Source organism: Mustela lutreola, chromosome 14, assembly GCF_030435805.1.
Source record: "Mustela lutreola isolate mMusLut2 chromosome 14, mMusLut2.pri, whole genome shotgun sequence".
NCBI lineage: Eukaryota > Metazoa > Chordata > Mammalia > Carnivora > Mustelidae > Mustela > Mustela lutreola.
Window position 1 is genome coordinate 9681496 of NC_081303.1, and position 21890 is coordinate 9703385.

Genomic DNA, 21890 nt, shown 5'->3' on the forward strand with positions numbered 1-21890 from the left:
TTCTCCATATCCTCATCAATACATGTAATAGTGTGTCTTTTTTATTGTAGCCATTCTAATTGTTGTGAAGGGATGTGTTGTTTTAGTTTGCATTTTCATAATGTGATTAATGATGTTGCTACTTCTTTTCTTGGTCATTTATATATCTTTGGTGAAGTGTCTATTCAAATATTTTGACCATTTTTGAATTAGGTTATTTTCTTTTTAATTATACCAGATCATTGTATATCATTATATATTCTGGATACGAGTTCTTTATAGATACATACTTTGCAAATATTTTCTCCTTATCTATGGCTTGCCATTTCATTTTTGTAGAGGTATCTTTTGAAATATGAAAGTTCTAAATTTTGATCAAGTCCAATTTATAGAGTTTTTCACTTATAGATTGTATTTTCACTATCATCTTTAAGAAGTCTTCTGCCTAACCCAAGGTCATGTAATGCAGTCTACAGGTCACTCACTCACTTTATTTATTTATTTATTTATTTGGGTTACTCACTTTAGATCCAAAAATTCAAGTAGGCTGAAAATTAAAGAATGGAAAAAGATGTTCTAATATCATAAAAAATAGACTAAGTCAAAAACTGTCACAACAAAGGACATATGTTTTGATAAAGGAATCATCAAGAAATATTAAGAATTATAAATATATATTCACCAAACAACAGGGGCCCCAAATATATGAAGCAAACACTGATGGATTTGAGGAGAGAAATATTTCTGCAATAATAATGATCTTTTGCTATCATTTTTTAATGTACTTTCCAATGACATGAAATGCCATTTTAAGCCTCTATTATCAAGCTCCCATGTATGTTGCAGCTACCTCTGAAATGCCCACTGCATTCCCCTTGTGTATTCGTTCATTCCCATGACAACATCACTTACTCTGACTACAAGAGCTCAATAGTGTTTTAACAGCTGGTGAGGAACAACCTCTTGACACACTTTTTTCACAAATTCTCTTAGGAATTCTTGCACATTCATTTTTCCACCAAAGTTTCAATATAATTTTGTCCAGTTAGACAATCCCCTGGCAATTCGGACTGGAATGGCATTCAACTCACATACGCAATTGTGAAGGACATTGAGCTCTATCAATCCACTAATATATAAAAAATAAATATATTAAAAAGGGCATCTCCCCACCGAAATACCTTGTTCTGCCATGCAGTTCCCTTCTACTGTGCTTTAAAATTTGTTTCAGTTTTTCTGTGTCCCTGTTATGCCTCCATAATCGCATCTATTACATTTTGGCCTTGACCTTTTTTCCGGGGAAACACATTTTGGTTATTTGGCAGAGTCCTCCTCTAACTTTCTGCCAACTTTATCTGCCTCACCAGCCCCTCATTCATTTTTTTCAGTTGCCCCAACTTTCCAAAATGTTTTCAGCCTCTGGGTCTTTGCCCTTGTTCCTGACTACTCACCCTCTTGATCTGTTTGAATCCCGTTTCTGCTACAGGCCATTTCTGACTCTTTCTGAACTGACGTTAAGTTCTCCTTCCTAACACCCTGCACTTTCCCGTTGTGGCGCAGATTGCTTACAAATACGTTTATCTGGCTGCTGCCTTACAATACACCACCGCACCCCCAACACCTAGCAGATTCTAGCAAATACTCTTGTCCAGTAGAGATTACTGTAATAGTTACCTAGGATTTCAAGACAACTGAATCTGAAGATCAGAACCTCTCTCTTAACCAACTTACACTTCTAAAGACTGAGAGGCAAGAATCACTCAACCTGGTCAAAATTGAGTAAATGTCTATCAACATCAATAGATTTGCACTTTTTTGATTTAAAAAAAAAAAAAAAAAAGCAGTGACTTGGAGAATCAATGCTTTTTTCTTCATTTGTTTTTTCTGGTAATCTCTATACCCAACGTGGGGCTCAAACACAACCTGGGACCAAGAATCCAGGTGATGTCTCAGTTAAGAGGGTTTTTTTGGTTTTTTTGTTGTTGTTGTTTTTGTTTTTTAAGTTTATTTGTTTAGTAATCTCTTTGGAGAACGAGTTCTTCACATCTGCCTCTGGACCATTACTAAAATGGTTTCAGTAACAACACTTTTAGCCAAGAAGAGAATGTGGACTTAAAAACCCTGTTTCAACTCAACCTGATAAGTAGTTCAAGTAGAAAGATAAAGGGTAAGGAGAAATAAAAAGCCCATTCAATTTCCATTAGCATAAATAAAAATTATTTATTGTAATATTAAATACGAATTTTACACAAAAGTCATTATTGATTGGCAATGGGCTTGTAAGATCATCTGTACTATCCTTTTTGTTTATTGAATCCAGCAAGGCTGGCTCTATTTCAGAATTTTCTGAAGTATTGATAAAAATAGTTCTAGTGAAGACAAAAGGTATTTACATTCTTTTCTAAGTCTGTTTTGATGTCTCCCCACCCCATCCCTACATACTACAGGAATAAAGCTCTTTTTTTATATACTAGTATTACCAGTACTTCTTTTACTAGAACAAAAACACAATACACAAACCATGCTAGAAATATTTGGTTCTTTTTAATCAGCTATTGATGGTATAATAAAATAAATTTAAGTGGCACCTAATTTAAACATTTAAAATAGTTCACTGAAGGATAATCTACAACACAGTAGGTTAAGCCTAATTGTCAAAACAACACCTCTTTTTTTCCAAGAAAGAAAAAGGCATGATCAAAATTATGACTGACAATTTGGGTTCATGTGGACACTTATAGATGATTCTGTAGGCATACTGGCAGGCACAATGTTGAAAATCAATTCACTAGATTTAGAAATAATGGTAAGATTAAAAGAAAAAAACAAAAAAACCCAGCTATACATTTCAGAGTTAATGCCTGAAATTAAAGAAAAATATCCACCAATTATCACAACGATCTTTTAATGACTAATATTTTTAAACATTAAGATTGTTGTTTTAGGAAACATCTTTCTCTGGACATTTAATTAAATGCCCAATGTATTAAATAATTTACAGAGAAGTAAGTTTTGTGTTCTGTACAAATTAAAGGATACATGAATATAATCCCCTCCCCCTCCCTCGCCAAAGCTCAAATTTGCAATGGTCTCAGCAGAAAATAAACAGTTCACAAGTTAAACAGAATTTATAGCATTACAAAAGTTTACAGAATCCTCTTTTCATCATTTTTTTCCTAACGGCAAAGATCACACTGACAAATTGAATGACCAGAATGTAAAAAATATTTGTGCAAAACTGCATTAATTGTTCTTCCCGTTTAGTAGAGATAAAACCTAAGAACGCACAATGACAATAGAGAAGAAAAACTACACTGGAAGGAATTCTATTTTAGATTTCAAACAACACAGATCATACTATGACTAAACACTGAAAGAAAACGTGGCACCGTGAGCAGCAGGAGCAACACATGACTCGGCAATTCTGCCAGCGGAGGTGGCTGACACTGGAACAAGCCAGAAGTTTCTCTCCACATCAGCCAGCCATCTTCAGGGACTGGAAACAACTCTAGGGCTTAAAACTCACTTCGATGTCTGCCTTCTTGAAATTTGCAGATCATAAATGAAATATTTAATAGTCCTTTCCCTCCCTCCTGAAGGAGTGTTTCTTGCGTCACTGGAAATCCTTAAAAGAGCTGAATCATAGACTCTCTGGATTTACCTACCCCGATCCATTTCACTGGTAAGGGAAGAAAGTACAAGAATAGTATCAATTCATTTATAATGTTCAATCCTTGGGATGAAAAGATCCCCACTCTTCTCAGGGTCACTATTTAACTTTCCAGGTGCCTTCTGCTATCCTTTGCTGTCCTGCTAGAAGACCAGGCTGATTTCTAAACGGAACATACCGGTGCTGGTGTGTGCCTTACCAGTTCCAGTTTTAATCACGTGGTATTTCCAAGTCCTCAATGCCTAATACTTAGGTTAGCAAAATACTGGCCCAAACCACCAGAGACTTATTGAACCCTGGATTAAGTCCCTAATTACTAGATGAGATCTAAGCATCTTTGATAAAAGCAGGATGCTAAGAGGTGACAGTGTAACTTTTACATCTCAAAATGTAGAAACATCTGGAAGAGAATACTATTTTAACTTGCACAGACTAAACCAGTCTATAGGAATCTCTAAATATTAATTATACCACATGGGTTAACCTTCATGGAATTTTTATACAGGACACTGTTAAATTCACTCTCGCTTGTATTTCAAAAAAATGTTGACTAAGAGCCATAGCAAACATGCTGACTAAGTTGGACATCACGCTGGCTGGGGCAGCTAGCAATCTGGAAAACAAGACTAGTACTTGAGACGAACCACAATACAAATCAGAATAACTACACAATAGATTCTACATAAAGGACACCTTCTACCCACTTTGCTTTTGTCTTTTCAATCTCTACCAGTACAAGTAGAAGGAAGAAAGCAATGTGTTAAAAACTTCCATTAACTAGTCACAGCTATAACCTGGTTATGCCTAACTCCCCGGACAACTCCCTGGCCAGCTTGTTTTTTAATAAAGTTTTATTCTTTCCTCTCCTCTTATATTTTTTCAAACTGGATTTCCTATTTTCTGTACCAGTAATTTCCTAATTATTCAAGCACCCCCCCCCAATTCCCAAGGGTAGTTTAATCGCAAATGGAAAAACCACAAACCATTTTTGGTGGAGGTGAAGATACAAAAGGCTTTGTGACTAAGAGGAAGAAAGCAACAAGCATGAATGTCACGGGGTAAATACCAGAGTAGTAGAGAATTAAGACAGAGTCAAAACAGTGTGAGGTAACCTACTGTCTTCAGGCATACAAAGGATTAAAGAAAGATAACTATATTTACTCTAAGAAATAAGATTATTTTATATTTTCTAGGGCATTGCTGCAAATCATGAACACTCTACAAAATAATACTGATCTTTCTTTTATTGTATCTCAAAGGTAGACCGTTAAGTTAGAAACAGAAGACCGTTGTTCATAAAGTACACTTACCTGGAATTTGAAGTTCATCTTCAATAAATCGAACGTAATTTTGTGCATTAACAGGTAGTTCTTTAAACGTCCTTGCATTTGATATGTCTGTGTTCCAACCAGGCAGCGTCTTATACTGAACTTCAACTTTATTTAAGACTTCTTGGTTTGCTGAAAGTTAAAGAGTAAATCTGTTTTTCCATGGTGGCATGCTGCCTGTTGCCAAACAGCTTTTTCTATGTCAAAGTTTCATGATCTCTTATGAAAATCCTTGGAGCCAGAGGAGTTCTGGAATGCGAATGCAGTTTCCCAGAGTGCAGGAAGGTCAGACAGGACACTGACCACCTGAGGCAACGTTTTCATAATCCAACACAGTCCTGCAGCGACAGGCTAATTCACTCGAAGCAGAGAGATTATTAGTTCTAATAGCAACTCAAGTTTTGCTGTCAAAGGACTTTGGTGCCAAACTTTACACTTTCCATTTTTAGAGATTTTAGATACCCCACTGTGGATTAGAGATTATGGACCTATGTATGGTTGCATACAGGTGGCAACCTCACAGAAAGGAGAGGTTGCCACCTCTCACAGAAAGGAGACTTGCAAACGTGCTCTCATCTGGGAGATCTACTGATTTTGTGATTGTACAAAGCTGACCTGGAAATTTTCTTTATTATCTCACCTAACCATTTTCTCTGCATCTCCTAACAGGAACGGAAAATGTACAAAAGGTAAGAACAGTTTAACTAGAGCTGTTACAGCGGATGCTGTGGGGATTCGGTCCAGGCTTCCCAAGTCAGGACTGAGACACTCATTCCCCCGCCTGTAGAAGCACTGCCCACGGAGGACTCGTGCTCAGAAACTGCCCCCCGCTGAAGGGAGCTGCCTCCTTGGAACAGCCCAAATCCCACAACTGGTCAATGTGGACAACAGGCAGCACAAAAACATGGGTTCTGAGAAAAAGAAAACTCCCAAGCAAGTCCTGAAACTATGCAACTCTCTGCCCAGGGACAATTTCCCAGCCACTGGAAGCCACGACACCAGAGTCAGTGGAGAACAGTGGTCCCACTGAGCTGAGAAGGCGGATAATCAGGTTTCAGGGAAGCTGAAGTGGCGAGAGGCATCACGGTCAAGTGTCAGAGGAGGGGGCTATACATGGAGCTCTCACCCCTCCGAAGTCCGTGTGAGAGTCCCTTCACATGGGAAGGACCCACGGGATCACTGGAAGGCTTACCAGATGTTAGCTGTCACACAGTTGAGGGGACAGGTTCTAGAGGTCAAGCAGTGCTAAGAGAAGGGATGGGACGGGATACACTGGAGCTCCAGCACTGCCCGACTAGAGCGATCTCTTTACACCTTGGTAACTCTCCTGGCGTCCAGCTGGGAGAGCAGAAAGGCTGCTCCTTAAAATGTAAAAAACCATGTTCACGAGTATAACTGACTACTGACCCTCCATAACAAAGCCTAAAACCAAGCTACCGAGATCCACAGAGGAGACAGAATTTGGAGACTGATCCACACCAGGTTAAAGGTTTGGGCAATACCCAGGGCACTCATGTAACTATACTAACAGAGCAGAAAACTGAGCTTATGCAAGTTCAAGATGATCAGCCAGTAATTCAACTGTCCCCTGAAACAAGAACCAACACTCTTTAGAGGAGGATAACAGAATCTGAGTCACTACACTGTTAAGCACATTCAACCAGAAGTCATTGGTCATAAAACAGTGATCCACAATCAAGGAAAAGAACAGTCAAGAGAAACAAGACTGGAGATGGCCCAGATGTCAGACTAACAGGTAATGATTTTAAATGTGTTTCTAAGAACTTGAGGTGATCCTTGGTTGCCAAGGACTGACTGGTCATCACCATCAAGTCACAAAACCTGTACCAGCCTACCAAGTTTCATTCAAGTGCATATTCCTTTGTTTGGCATATTCCCAGGCTTATAGGGTGACTAAACAAATGAACAGTTCCTATTCTGGAAGCTGGAAACATTTATGGAACTTCCTGAGTAACTGAAAAAATCTTGTAACTAAAGATATGCCTGAAGAAACACAGTGCCTCATGTAGGAAGTCTTCCTACAACCACCCACTTTTGACATAGGAGATGAGAAAATCATTCCTATGGCTTCGAGAACAGGGTAGGTAAATGTATTAGGAGCCTGCTTACTCTTTTGAGTAGCACTCTTTTTTCCTACCCCATGTTTCTCCAGGAAGAGAAGCATGCCTACATAGAAGTTACTTTCAAAGTAGGGAAGATGAGATTCGGGAACAGCACAGCTGGCTGAGCTCAGAGGGACCATGTTTCTCTTTCCTATTTTGAGTCTGGACACATGCTTACTACTGCAATCCAGGATTCAAATGCACAGCAGCTATGAAACAAATGCCAATAACATGTGAATATACTTGTGCTATCCACAAAGAGGGTATCAACCCCGTGGCTCTATACCACAAACTACACAGAACTTCATGAAATGGCTCCAACATGTTCACCTAATAATATTCTTTGTATCACAGATAGAAAAAAGTACCTGGGAAATGAGGTATGATTTCACCATCTAACTTGTAAGCAACTCCAACTTTGATTTCCGTAAACATGTCCAAAATATCCAATTTGGTAAGTGCCAACCTAAGTGGAAGGAAAAGCAATGTTCAAACAGCAAACCTCTTCAAAATATATCAAATCTCCCAATAAACTGCCTGGGAAATAGTTTCAAAGGAAAAATCTGTACAATTAGAGAGAACAGTAGGTTTGGCATTCTTATCTGCAAATTATTTGTTTTTTTATCCTTTATTTGTTATTTGCTGGAAGTTAAGTCAAATTAATACAAACAGGAATACATTTGCTTACATATTTATGTACATGTGTGAATAGCAACTTTTCACCGGGTGATTTCAGGGAGCCAGGCAGGGTGCTATATGCTCTCACTGTATTTCTCATCTAATTTTCAAAACACCCACACGAAGTAGGTAATATTATTATCTAGATTTTGTTTATTTATTTATTTTTAAGATTTTTATTTATTCATTTGACAGAGAGAGATCACAAGTAGACAGAGTGGCAGACAGAGAGGAGGAAGCAGGCTCCCTGCTGAGCAGAGAGCCCGATGTGGGGCGCGATCTCAAGACCACGGGATCATGACCAGAGCCGAAGGCAGAGGCTTTAACCCACTGAGCCACCCAGGCGCCCCAATTATTATCTAGATTTTAAAGATGATGGAAAAGGCACAGAAAGATTCACTTAACCAAAGTCATGGCACAACGCGTGAATCTGAGATTTGAGTTAGACATTAATCACGCCCTAAATGGGTTATATTGCCTCCCTTCCATATAAGCAAAACTCACCATCTACCTACCTACCCACCTACCTCACTTCCCTCTATACTGACATGCACGGGGGAGTAACAGGATTCCTTTTTCCCAACTGTGGATGTGTAGGAAGACAACCTGGGGCCTTTTCCTGTGGGTCCCCTTCCCCTAGATCTTGGTCCACTTGAACCCTGAGCTACGATTTCATCTGGAGTCTAAACAGTGAACTTTTTCTACCAGGGTACTACTTTTCAAGCTTGCACTCCACAAAATGTAACCTGTGGTCATGAACTGTACCTTAGTTCCCTGAAAGAAATGTTTCTAAGAAACTTACGCAGTAAATCCATTAATCATATGAGCATATTTGAGCAAAACCAGGTCCAGCCAGCCACACCTTCTTTTCCTACCAGTGGTTACCCCAAACTCTCGACCTCTTGTTTGTAATAATTCTCCAATTTCCTAGAAAACAGAAAATAGGACTTTAGGATTATAACACCAATGCTGTAAAATCTAGCAGAATTATGCATAAGATCACATAACAAGTCAAAAATCTTATAGAGATGAACATCTTCCAAAAAATTACTCAGTGGAAGACCGAATTCCATATCAATGATGTGTGAAGTAGGCATTATTTGGAACAGATCCACTTTTGGCTTCCATTTTTACCACTTCTGTAAAACCAGTATTTTTTACGATGTTAGATAACTTCTTAAAATTTAGATTAACATAGAAAATGCTACATATTAGAAACAAGGTTGTTAATTAAGTATTTATTAAATTTATTAAAATAGACAAGCCAATTGTTCCAAGAACTGCAGTTCAATGATCCTCCTGAAAATCATAAGACAAACTCTCAGCTAGTCAGTAGTTCTGGAAGGCACAACACCCTTTCGGAAAGAATCAAGGCTGACTGCAATGCTCAAGATCTAAGCTGCAGGGGTGGCTGGGTGGCTCAGTCAGCTCAGTGTCTGCTTTCAGCTCAGGTCATGATCTCAGGATCCTGGAATTAAGTCCTACATCGGGCTCTCTGCGCAGTAGGGAGTCTGTTTCTCCCTCTGACTTCCGCTCCCCCTGCTGGTGCTGTCTCTCTCTGACAAAAAAATAAAATTCTTAAAAAAAAAAATAAAAATAAACTTAAAAAAAAAAAAAAGATCTAAGCCACAGCCATTCCTTGCAACCTAATTTTTCACTTATCATCTATCTATTCCCTCATTGACACCTTTCTGATTTCTTGTATTCTGACATCAATCTGTCAGATCTGAATCCCAGCCCCATCTCTGTGTGACTTTGCACAAGTGACTTCAGCTCTCCGTGCCTGTTTCCTCTTGTGTAGAAGGGGGACAGTGACACTATCCAGCTCCCCGAGGATCGTGAGGTCCAGAGAGCTTCTGAGGATATAATACTTGGACAGTGCCTGGCCCGACGTCACCACTGCAGAGGTGTTGGCTAGGACTAGAGCAGGTCTTGAAGTCACTCTTCTCAGCCCCAGCTCCTAACAAGCCCTTGGTGAAAGGCAGTTCTTATTTATTTATTTATGTATTTATTTTAGATTTTATTTATTTAGTAGAGAGAAAAAGAGAGAGAGATCACAAGGAGGCAGAGAGGCAGGCAGGGGGAGAGGGGAACAGGCTCCCCGCTGAGCAGAGAGCCTGATGTGGGGCTCAATCCCAGGACCCTAAGATCATGACCTGAGCCGAAGGCAGAGGCTTGACCCATTTAACCCAGGTGCCCCCAGTTCTTATTTTTAACCATTTCTTTCCCCTTCACTATCTCAACCTCCCTCACAAGCCCACCTTCATGCAGCCTGGCGCTTACAGTTACCTTTAAGTACTCTCTACCCCTTTATCTTTTGCTGCCAGTCTGCTGCCACTTCAGTAGAAAACACAGGAAGATAAGAAATAAGAGGGAAAAAAGTAGTTTTTATTTTATATTTTAAAGGTTTATTTATTGGACAGAGAGAGGGAGAAAGAGCATAAGCAGGGGGAACTGCAGAGGGAGAGGGAAAAGCAGGCTCCCCACTGAGCAAAGAGCCCAACCTGGGGGTTGGTTCCCAGGACCCTGGGATCATGACCTGAGCTGAAGGCAGATGCTTAACCAACTGAGCCACCCTGTAAGATTTTTATTTATTTATGTTTGTTTGTTTATTTGAGAAGAGAACAAGCGAGAAACAGAGAGGGGATCTAAAGCAGATTCCACTCTGAGCACGGAGCCCACCACAAAATCACAATCTGAGCCGAAACTAAGAGTCGGACACTAAACCAACCAAGCCACCCAGGAGACATGGAAGTTTTTATTTTAAAACCTTCAGAACTGGATCTAGTGAAAGACAGACTTACGTTGTCCTGCTCTGTTGGGAAGGCACCAATGCCAACTCGAGTTGTGTAAGCTTTCACGACCCCGTACACTTCCCCAACATTTTGGGGGGGCATTCCCAACCCGGTACAGACACCTCCAACTGTACAGTTCGAAGAGGTCACAAAAGGGTAAGTTCCTAAAAAAGAAACAAACATACACACACAGATATACATTACTCTGAAACAATTACTAAAAAAAAATATATGCATTTGAGTACATTCTAGGTACTGGACAGACTTGACTATAACCACCCTCTCAAACCTCAGCCTTTAGTCTTGAGCCCTTCTGTCCGGAATGAGAGCAAACCACAGTGGTCAGAGCTCTCCCCGCAACACTCATTCTGGTGAGGCTCTTGGAGCGTGCGCAGTCAGCTCTGTGTGGCAGGTGCTCACCTAATGGATCGCGAAATAATTTCATGCTGGACCCCGGGCATTATTCTACTATGCAGACTTTTTAATCTACGTGTTTTTAACATGTTCCTATTGTTTTAAAAATGAATTTATTGTTTTCTTGATACACATTTTTAAGATACAGACACAATCTAGAGTGACAGCAGTATACTAAGAATTCGGTGGTATTCATTATCATAGCTTCTCATCTCCATTAAGGGAATAATCCCAAAAATGACAACAGAAGCTGAGGAGTGTGCTCCTTCATCCCTAAAGATCCTGTTCCTACTTAACTATCCACATCTAACCAGACACTCTGCTTTCTTTCCAGATTCCACAGGCATATTATGGAGTCCAAAAATACATATCTACTGTAATAGAAATAATACTTTTTCTTTAATTGGTTTACTTGAAAGTCAAAAGCCAATGAAATGTCAGTAAGAGCTGAGAACACTGACTTATCCTTTGAGATCATGTTCAGAGAGAAAGGCCAACAACCTAATGGGGCAGTAGCTGAAAGACATTAAAGCCTTAACTTTTTGAAGGTGGAAGAAAGGCCCTAATCCACTCAGAATCTTAGGCCCAGGGAGTTAAGCAGATTTCCACAGATCTTAGAATACGCATGTTTAATGACAATGTTTATTAGTTCTCGATATTTTTTAAAAAGGCTAAATTAAAGATCCTTCCACAGGACTCCTCTAATCATCTTAGTTTCAAGCAAACAGAACATGAACCAAACAATGAAATCAGTTTACAGAATCCTAAACCCACTGACCCAAATAGGGATTTCATTTTTCTAATAAACTATAAAATGTATTATATGCATTGTGTATTCTACAATAGTGCTTAAAAAAAAAGATTAGAGGTGACAAATGTCCATCATTCCTAAATATACAAGCTAAAAGCCTTGTTTTAAAACCTGTAAAGGCAAACATTAATTATTTATACCCTAAGTACTTCAGGGCTGGGTTAAGCTCCGGCAAGTCATAGCTCACTTACCAAAATCAATATCTAAGAGTGCTGCATTTGCGCCTTCTACCAAGATTTTCTTTGGTGGTCCATGCAGGGCCTCGTAGAGGAAATAAACTCCATCTCTCACCATTGGTTTAATCCTTTCCATATAACCCTATAGACAGAGACAAAAGCCAATTTCAGCATGTGCTAATAAGTTCCCAACATGATCGGTACAAGTAAAACTCGCCAAGTAAAATTCTGTGACAAAGCAAACTTAACTTGTGCAAAGACGAAGGGGGTTGGTGACGGCACCCACCCTACAGTATATTTGGATTAGCTCTGGTGTCTCGTCTTGATTCTCCAGAAAAGAGACCCTAGCTCAAGATCAGTAGAGAAACCATGAAATTCAAAGGTTCGACGTTAACCACTGCAAGTGATGATGATGGCCTTCCATCCCTCAAGAACCAGCTCTCGGGAAAATAAAAAGAGCTGAGTATACTACATTGTGCTTTTATATTCTGGGAGGTATTTAAAAAACTGCACTTATAATCCATGTAACCAAGAGCTTTGAAACACGCATCCAGGGACTGCCAAAATGTTGGTGTGGGTCACAAGTGACACGGCCGAGCATGCAAACAGCAGTAACCGTTAATATTCTTTTGCCACAGTATTCCGTCCGCTACAGCAGCATCTCAGCAGCATTACTAGCAGATAATAGCAAATACTATTTTACACATGAGCATTCTAAAACTCTCACAAAACATATTAAACGTATTAATAATACTGCTTAATTTTTTAATTCAATTAAAAATGTAATATAAACAAAAGTTCCCCCAAGGCCTAAAGTATAACTACAATAAAATCTAGTTTCAACCATGTTTCCTATTCAGCCAGTCTAATATGGAAATTCTACCATCCACTCATGAACTCACTGAACATGTTATATCCACACCACCCCCGCCCCTCAGCTCTAGCCTCTTGCTTATTATTCCTGGTTTAGACCTTTCGTTATGCCGGAAATGACCATGCCATTCACCGTGTCCCTTATTCCTTAAAGTGCTGATTTGATATCTACCACCTATTAAGAATCTTCTCCAACTCTCTTCACAATTATTCATCTGCTTTACATTCCATGAAACATGGATAAAAAAGCCATATCCACACTTTAGTGCATAAATATTACCAAGTTGCCGGTAATAAATTTGAAATATTTGTTGCATGACAGAATGAAAAGAAGATGGCAGCCTATTCTAAGCAACGAGCAAAACACTGAAATCTAAATACCCAACATTCAGACTCTTCCTTGGAGGTCCCTCACCCCCGCCGCTGCCCCTGCTTAAGGAATTTAGTGAGTAGATATGCTTAAGGTCTACAACCATTCTAGAATGGCATATGAGGTTTGTAAATTCCTACTCAGCTCTGGATTTCACGTTCATACCTATTTATAGAAGAGAAGAAGTAATAATCAGATACATAGGGCCCAGCTCGAAACACACCAAACATCAGGGACGAATGTGAGGTGGAAAGGGTAGGAGATTTGCCTCCTGACGAACTCAGGCACCACTGACACCTAAAAACAGCCACACGTGGACCCAACCTTTGGCCAATCACCTAGTTTGTCTTTTAAGACAAAGAGCTACAGACACTGGCCCCGTGGGGCATCCTTCCAGATCGGCCCAGCTAACTTTACAAGTTACCTCCTGCTGCCTGCCCCTCTGTTGATCCATGCTCCACATTGCTAGGAGGGATTTTTATTTAATACAAACCTAGTCTTTTTTCTGCTGAGAATTACTGAATAGCCTTTCATTAACTCCAGGATACAAAGCCAAACTCCCTATCACTGCGTATATAAGACCAATACAAGACCGTGAACTTCTACTCTCTGCTACCTACTCAATCTTTTCTTTCAGTCACATCATGTGAAGTGACTCAAACATGTCCTGTCCTTTTAGGTAGGCCTATATGCTTTCAGACTTAAAGAGGACAAGTAATTTGCTTTACTAGTTCTTATCTTCAATGCTTTACACATATCTCTGTGGCATTTATTATACTATAAATTATTTAACATATAACTTCTCATAGTGTAATTTCCATAAAGGAAATTAACACTCTATGTTCTTAATTCTTATGTTTGCAGGTCCTAATGCAAAACCTGAATGAATGAAAGGTCTTAGAGGCCAATCTGGCAAACAAGTTTTAAAAAGGACATGAAAGCACTACCTTGAGTTTTTGTAATTCGCCTTCAATGTCGATTTCCAGAGTAGGGTATATAGATTTGTACTGGTTAGCCAGAACTTTGAACCTGAGAAACACAGATAAATCAAGACATTAGTTCAACTAAGAATAGTCCAAATAATATCATTCAATTCAAATGGTTTCTGTAGATAAGTGGTTTTAACAACAAATGAATCCCAAACTGAAGCTACATTCTAAGAAACAAAATCTAAACAGATCAATCATATAAATAATGATACACTCAAAAATAGTATTTTTAATCCAAATTTAGGAATACCAACAACATAATGTGTGTGTGGAAGATGAAGTGTGCGGAGGGAAAGGGAAGAACTTAAATCTGTAACAACACTTAAATCTGAATTATATTACACCGTGTGAAAAATAAAGGGGATGGTCTACATGATGCTTTTAAAAGAGACAGAGTTGTAAAGCCTTTGATGCCGACTGTTATTAAATGCAACCACCAAACTCTCTGTCACTGAGTCACCATAAAGTTTCGATGACATTAGGTTTCTCATGGAGATTTTTCTAGAGAGTAAGTGTCAATGAGGCAATTTCTATTTTTTAAGGTGAGTTTGGTACATAACAGTTCACCAGTACCTAAGAGCCTAATTATGTCTTGGTAGGGGTAAGGGGGGGGGGGGATCTCCAGAACTGAAAATCGGAGGGTCAAGGCTCTAGGATGCGGGAACTCCACCAAAGCATCCCCTGAAATCTGTTTCTCAGCAAATCATTCCAAATCCCAATCCTTAAATATAATTTTGGCTTTGCTTTCTTTGAGTACTGGTAGGATATCATCATGAGGTTACTTTTCGTGAAGTTTAATTTGAAATTAAGTAATAAAAATAACTTTACAGTCCAAATTAAACCAAAAAAGTCAACCACCATTGATTTTGCATCCTGGAATTGAAAAATTGCAATTTGAAAAATTCCATCCTAGAATACCAATTTGCATCCTGGATTTGAGAAATTCCAAAAACCCCATTTGCTCTTTCACTCTAAAAACCAAGTTAGTTACCTCTCAGAGAAGCCATCAAAGTCAGAAACCAGATCACACATCCGCAGTCCACTCCGAGCAGCTTTGGAAGAATAAACTGGGCCAATGCCCTTTTTTGTGGTACCCAAGCTTAAAAATAAATCAGAACAAGCTTTGAGTTAGACAAGAAAGATGGAGTTCTTGTGGTCAGATCATCACATCGAATGAAGGTACTTTGACTATTTTCTGTCTTTGCTATTTTCTATAAGTTTAATTTCACAATCCTATTGATTTTCTCTAGAATCTAAATAGGATATTCTAATAATTTTTCTTAAACCTCTGGCCTACAATTTAAACATTAAGGTCTGGATTGCTTAAACTGCACCAAAAATAAAAACAAAAAAAAACCCCTACTTTTTTCCTGCTTGTTCTTGTCTCTGTTGCTCCTGGATACCATCAGCGGCTTGATGAAAATCGAATACTGAGGGGAAAAAAACCAAATCACAATTGTTGTCAAAACAAAGGTATTACAGGAAGAGCAAAACATACTGCATTTTGAATTACTTAAGCTATAAATCCCTTAGCCTAATTTCTTCAGGACTAATCAAATGGATGCATTTTATTTCTTTAAAAAGATTTATTTATGGGGGAGGAGACAGAAAGAGGAAGAGAGAGGGGGGGCATGAGCAGGAGGGGCAAAGGGAGAGGGAGAGAGGATCTCCACCAAACTCCACGCTGAGTGTGGAGCCCGACGACCTGAGCTAAAACCACGAACTGGGACTCAACCAACTGTGACACCTGGAACCCCAAGTGTATGCGTTTTAAAAAGCAGCAGCGATGGTGGGAGCGAAGGTTTAGGTATGCCAACAGATACACGAATAGGGAAATATGCCCGATTGTTCATTCCTACTAACTGCAACCTACGTTGTGGTTTTAGGAACGGTCAGTAAGAGGGTACCTCACAATTCTATGAAGTTCAGTTTACTAAGATACCCTCTTTTCTTCAGCTTCTACCCTCCAGACATCTCTGGGTTATTCTGCCATTTCTCTCTCTCTCTTTCTCTCTCACCAGTCTCTCACGAGCTTCCACTGTCTCCAGCCAAAACTCTAGCCAACTAATGAGGGTGCATATTTCCACTCCTGGACATCTCAAACTCATAATTTTTAATGCAACAAAGCCATCTTTCCAAGACACAAATCTGATGTCACTACCCCCATGCCTTTAAAAGTCAATGGCTTTCTATTGCTCGAAAGAAAAAGACAGGATAATTTGATGTGGCCTCTGTGCAGAGATAATACACTCTTTCATCTGGGGCCCCCTTTCTGCCCTTGGGTCAGCCGGACAATCTTCGTAGCCGAGGCTACAAGGCAAACCCTTCCGCCTGAATGTGCCTTTTCCTGGGCCTGGATGCACAAGCGCACTCACGCCCACATGCTCACTCTCTCTCACTAGTATTTTATGAGTCTCGGGACCATGTCAGTTAGCTTACCAGTTGATTTCCTGAGCCTACAAGTTCTCAAATATTTAACCGACTGAGTAAATAGCAACTTTATGGGACAGGCAGACCTAGAATTTGGTCTTCAAACTTTTTTATTTTAAGATTTTATTTATTTATTTGACAGAAATCACAAGTAGGCAGAGAGGCAAGCAGAGAGAGAGAGAGAGAGAGAGAGGGAGAGAGAGAGAGAGAAAGAGAAGCAGGCTCCCTGCTGAGCAGAGAGCCCCATGTGGGGCTTGATCCCAGAACCCTGGGAGCATGACCTGAGTCAAAGGCAGAGGCTTTAACCCACTGGGCCACCCAGATGCCCCTGGTCTTCCAACTTTTAACCAAGGCTTCTTTTGTTTAAAAAAAAAAAAAAAACAAAACCTTATGGGAATATCATTTACGTACCATAAAATTCACCCACTAAGTACAACTGGATCATTTTCCCATACATTAAACCATGGCTTCTTTTTGCTAATGATTGCTACTGTACCCAGTAAGTTGAAATGTATAAATTTTAAACAGAATGACTGATAGGAGGTTCCTAGAACTAGTGGTGGCATGTTTAAAAGAATTATTTGGCAATGCCAGAAAACTAATGTTGTAGTTATAGATGTTGAAACTGGGGGGGAAAAAAAAATCAGGGAGATCAGACCTTAAGCCACCGTCTGATCAACCCCAGCCTCTAGGATTTGATCCTAAAGCCTTTTTTGCCCTAAGTTCCTTTTCTGAGACACGGCAGAATTGACAAGGCAGTCCTCTCCTCTGCCTGGCAAAGTTAATAAGCACAGACTAATGGGCTTCCCTAGTGGTCTCATGGGGAGTTCCAACACTTCCTACACTAGTTGATCACAATATAGAAACTAGATTTTTATTGTGTGATTTAAAATTATCCTGTAAATCACTATCTGTTCTCAGTGTCACAGAACTGGGTGACATCCTTAAACTACAGTGGCCTATCGTACACCTCAAGATATTTACAGGAATGTGCAAAGCACTATTACTTGTGATAACTCAATATTGGAAATGACTCAAAGTTTCATCCATGGTATAAATGGATAAACTGTCCCATATTCATAAAAGGGGATATACGGGGACACCTGGGTGGCTCAGTTGGTTAAGCAGCTGCCTTCGGCTCAGGTCATGATCCCAGCGTCCTGGGATGGAGACCTACATCGATCGGGCTCCTTGCTCCGCAGGGAGCCTGCTTCTCCCTCGGACCCTGCCTGCCACTCTGTCTGCCTGTGCTCGCTCTCGCTCTCTCTCTCTGACAAATAAATAAATAAAATCTTTTAAAAAAAGGGGGGGGGATATACGATTCAGCAATGAAAGTAAGACACTGCTTCATTTAATAATATGGAGGACTCGAATGGGCATACTGCTGCTGAATGGAAGTCAAGACACAACAGAATACATAAATGTGTGATTTGTATAAAATTCAAACACAAACGAAACCAATCTATGATGAGAGAACAGGGGTTACCCTTAGTGAAGGGGACTAGATAATAACTAGGAAAGGTTATCAGAGAAGCTTTTTTTTAAATGGAGATATATAGACATACAACTTTAGTTTCAGGTGCAGAACATAATGACTGGGTATTTGTCTATACAGCAAAATGAGTGCCACAGTAAGTTTAGTTAACATCCAACACCATAAAAAGCCACAGATTTTTTGTGTGTGTGATGAGAACTTTTTTTTTGTTGTTTTTCTTAACTAGGCTCCATGCCCAACATGGGGCTTGAACTCACACCCCTGAGATCAAGACCCAAGATCGAAAGCCGGATACTCTCCTGATTGAGCCACCCAGGTACCCCATGCTGAGAACATCTAAGATCTATTATCTTAGCATCTTTCAAATAATGCCATATGGTATTATTAACTAGAGTCACCATGCTGTCCAGGACATCTCTGTGACTTTTTTACCCTGTAACTAGAAGTCTGTAACTTCTGACCACCCTCGCCCGTTTTGCACACCCCTACCAACTGCCTGTCTGGCAGTTACCAATGTGTTCTCCCTGTCTTTGAGTCTGTGGGGTTTTGGGGTTTTCTTGCTCAGAACTGCCCGGACTATTCCACTTCTTTGTAGTTCCATACAAGTTTTACGATTGCTTGTTTTACCTCTGTGAAAAATACCACTGTAATTTTGAGAGAGATTGCACTAATCTGTAGATTCCTCCGGGTAGTACAGACATTTTAACAATACTAATTCTTCCAGTCCCTGGGCACAGAGTATCTTCCCATTTATTTGAGTCTGACTTAATTTCTTTCATCAGTGTCTTACAGCTGTCAAAGTTTAGGTCTGTCACATGCTTGACTAGCAGAGCAGCTTTTTCAGGCACGAGAAAGGTTCCGTATAACAAGGTAGTTAGTGGCGAAAGGAGTAAAATACTATGTACTTACTGGGCATTTTGCTGTATTGTGTGCTATGTTAAAAAGTTTACTTATTTCTAACAATAGCTATCATATACAATAGGAATTAATTTATTGTCATGCTCCTAATTCAGTATATATCTTATAGCCTTCCTTTCTCATCTACTTTTGAGGGGCCAGAATAGTTCTTAAGAAGCTGTTTCATTAAATTCCGACCTTGCTAGTCAGTTAGGACAAAAACTGAGATGCTGGAGGAAGCCATTTCTTTTGAAAGAGAAGACATTTTACATTAAAGTATCTGTTTTATCTTCTATGTTCAAATGAGTTACAAAGGCACATGGCAAATCACAAGTAAATGGTTGATGGAAAGCAGGTAAACCATATTTTTTAGAAGTTAATTTAGTACCTTGTCACAGAGCTAATGGTTTTTAACTTTTTTCTAGGCCCCAGGGAGCTATTAGGGAAATCAACACAATTACTTTCATAAAGCTCCGTCATGACATGGAGCCTTAATACCTCCACCAACACTGTTTTTGAGAGAACAGTTTTTGTGTGAAGTTGCGTTGAATATCTTCCATTTTCTATATTGAGGACAAAAAATGCTGCCTTAGGGACTCCGTTTAATTTTTATAAAAGATTATTATGCATGTTCAATAGGTAATTCATTAATACCATCTTTTTTGGTTATTATCATTAAGTTTTATTAACACTATTAATGTTACACCGTATGAATGTGTCCACTGTGAGCCTCAGTACCCAGAGTACCCACTTTACTGACTTCGCCCATCTCCTCAGGTCTTCTTTCCTCAAAGTGTTTTTTGGTTTTTGTTCTTTAAATTGCAGTCACTTACCGTGAGATCTACTCCCTGAACAGATTTTTAAGTCACAATACAGCACTGTTATCAACAGTCTCGGTGTTGTACTATGTGTCTCTGGAACCTATTCATTGGTCATCACCTTCAGCAGATGCTGTGAACATCATCTCCATAGTGAAATGTCCCCAGCCACTTCATCTCAAGTTATAGATTACCACCCGCCTCCTAGAGACTGCCAGATGGTCCACGACGGAGCTCCTTTCTCTTCTTGGAACTCATCGCTCCGTGCCATGGCACATTATCACATGTTCATCTCATTTATGATGTCTCCCCCTACTATACTGTAAGTTCCACTAGGAATTTTCATTGGTCTTTTCTGAATCCTTGGGGCCCACCACCATACCAGGTACCACACCAGGTCTTTCATCAGGGAATTGTTGAGTCAAAGGACAAACCACCCAACAACCTGCATTTCATATGTTTAAAAAAATTTGAAGTCTCAGCCACTTCTTTGGTCTCTTTCCCTCAACAAGGATCTCTTATACCACAAATTTTGTTATGTGTTTCAATGAGACAGGGCACAATTATAATAGATAGTTTCTTGCGTACTTGCTAAAGTATGGTAATTGTAAAAAACCGGCCAACAATGGACTCCTTCTTAGATTTCTCTGTAAGGAAACTGGCTGTTCAAAGCAAAACTATTAACACATTATAGAGCTTATTATGATGTGGACATGAAATGTAGGACAATAATGACACAAGGGACTGGAAGAGGGAAACTGAAACATTTTCTTCTAATAATCTTGGGTTATGGGGTACCTGGGTGGCTCAGTGGGTTAAGCGACTGCCTTCGGTTCAGGTCATGATGCTAGAGTCCTGGGATCAAGTCCCACATCAGGCTCCCAGCTCCACAGGGAGTCTGCTTCTCACTCTGACCTTCTCGAACCCTCTCATGTTCTCTCTCACTCTCTCTTTCTCAAATGAATAAATAAAATCTTAAAAAAAAAAAGCTCTGCTGGCTATATTAATATCGAAGTAAGCTTTGATATTAAGGAGTATTAAAGAATAAGGAGTATTACTATAGAAAAGGAGGCCATTTCATCATGATGAAAGAGTTAACTCATCAAAAATGTAAATTTAAATACACATGTAATCTACCTGAGCTTCAAAGCAAAAATTGACAAAAGTTGAAAAGAAAAATAGACAAGTCCTCAATTCTTGTTGGAGGTTTCAACATGCCTCTTTCTAGGTAACTGACAGCAAGCAGGAAAAAAATCAGCTAGGACACAGAACAACTCTACTCAAAAGAACACGCATTCTAAGTGCATGTAGAACACGAACCAAAACAGACCCTGTGCTGGGCCAGAAAACAAGTTTCAACAAATTTAAAAAGATGGAGATCATACATAAAGTATATTCTCTGTCTGCAACAAAATTAGAAATAAGAGAAATCAGAAAAATCATCCAATATTTAGAAATTTAAACATTTCTCAATAACTCATAGGTCAAACAGAAATCACAAAAACGTATCAAGTATTTTCTACTGAATGGAAATAAACATACAAAATGTCAATATTTGTGCAATGTAGCTAAGGCAGTGTGCAGCTTTAAATGCTCACATAAAAAAAAGAATGGTCTGAAGTCAATGATCTAGTAAGCTTCTAAAGAGGTTAGAAAAAGTGAGTAAAACATGTCAGTCCAGAACAGTTTACTTCAAAGAAGTTATTTTCTTGCATTACTGAGGCTACGCACAGACTTCCAGCCTCTGACTGTTATCTGGAGGCACGGATACTTAAAAACTTTGATGGGCTACTCTTTTTTCGCTGTTTTTTAAATACAAGCAGGCTTCATGTCCAGGGTGGAGCCCAATGTGGGACCTGAGCTGAGGTCAAGAGTCAGACCCTTCACAGACCGAGCCACCCAGGTGTCCCTACTGGTGCTGCTCTTAAATGGGGGTCAAGGCTAAAACCAGAGTAGCCACTGCCTCAGGGGACACCCGTACTTAATTACAACGGAAGAGTTTATATCAGTCCAATCTCTCTACCCAGGTTATTGTCTCGATAAT

General features: G+C 39.5%; 1 protein-coding gene across 2 annotated transcripts in view; it reads right to left on the reverse strand.

Moving 5' to 3' along the window:
• Positions 1-2503: 2503 nt before the first annotated feature.
• ADSS2 (adenylosuccinate synthase 2) overlaps positions 2504-21890 on the reverse strand; it is a 34953-nt gene continuing 15566 nt past the window's right edge. For both annotated transcript variants that reach the window (XM_059145382.1, XM_059145381.1), the window contains exons 5-13: positions 15570-15636; positions 15198-15305; positions 14165-14246; positions 11990-12116; positions 10583-10737; positions 8581-8705; positions 7469-7566; positions 4960-5109; positions 2504-3658 (exon numbers count right to left, since the gene is read on the reverse strand). In XM_059145382.1, coding sequence (XP_059001365.1) covers positions 3606-3658; positions 4960-5109; positions 7469-7566; positions 8581-8705; positions 10583-10737; positions 11990-12116; positions 14165-14246; positions 15198-15305; positions 15570-15636 — 965 coding nt within the window. In that variant the 3' untranslated portion in view covers positions 2504-3605. The remainder of the gene's footprint in view (positions 3659-4959; positions 5110-7468; positions 7567-8580; positions 8706-10582; positions 10738-11989; positions 12117-14164; positions 14247-15197; positions 15306-15569; positions 15637-21890) is intronic.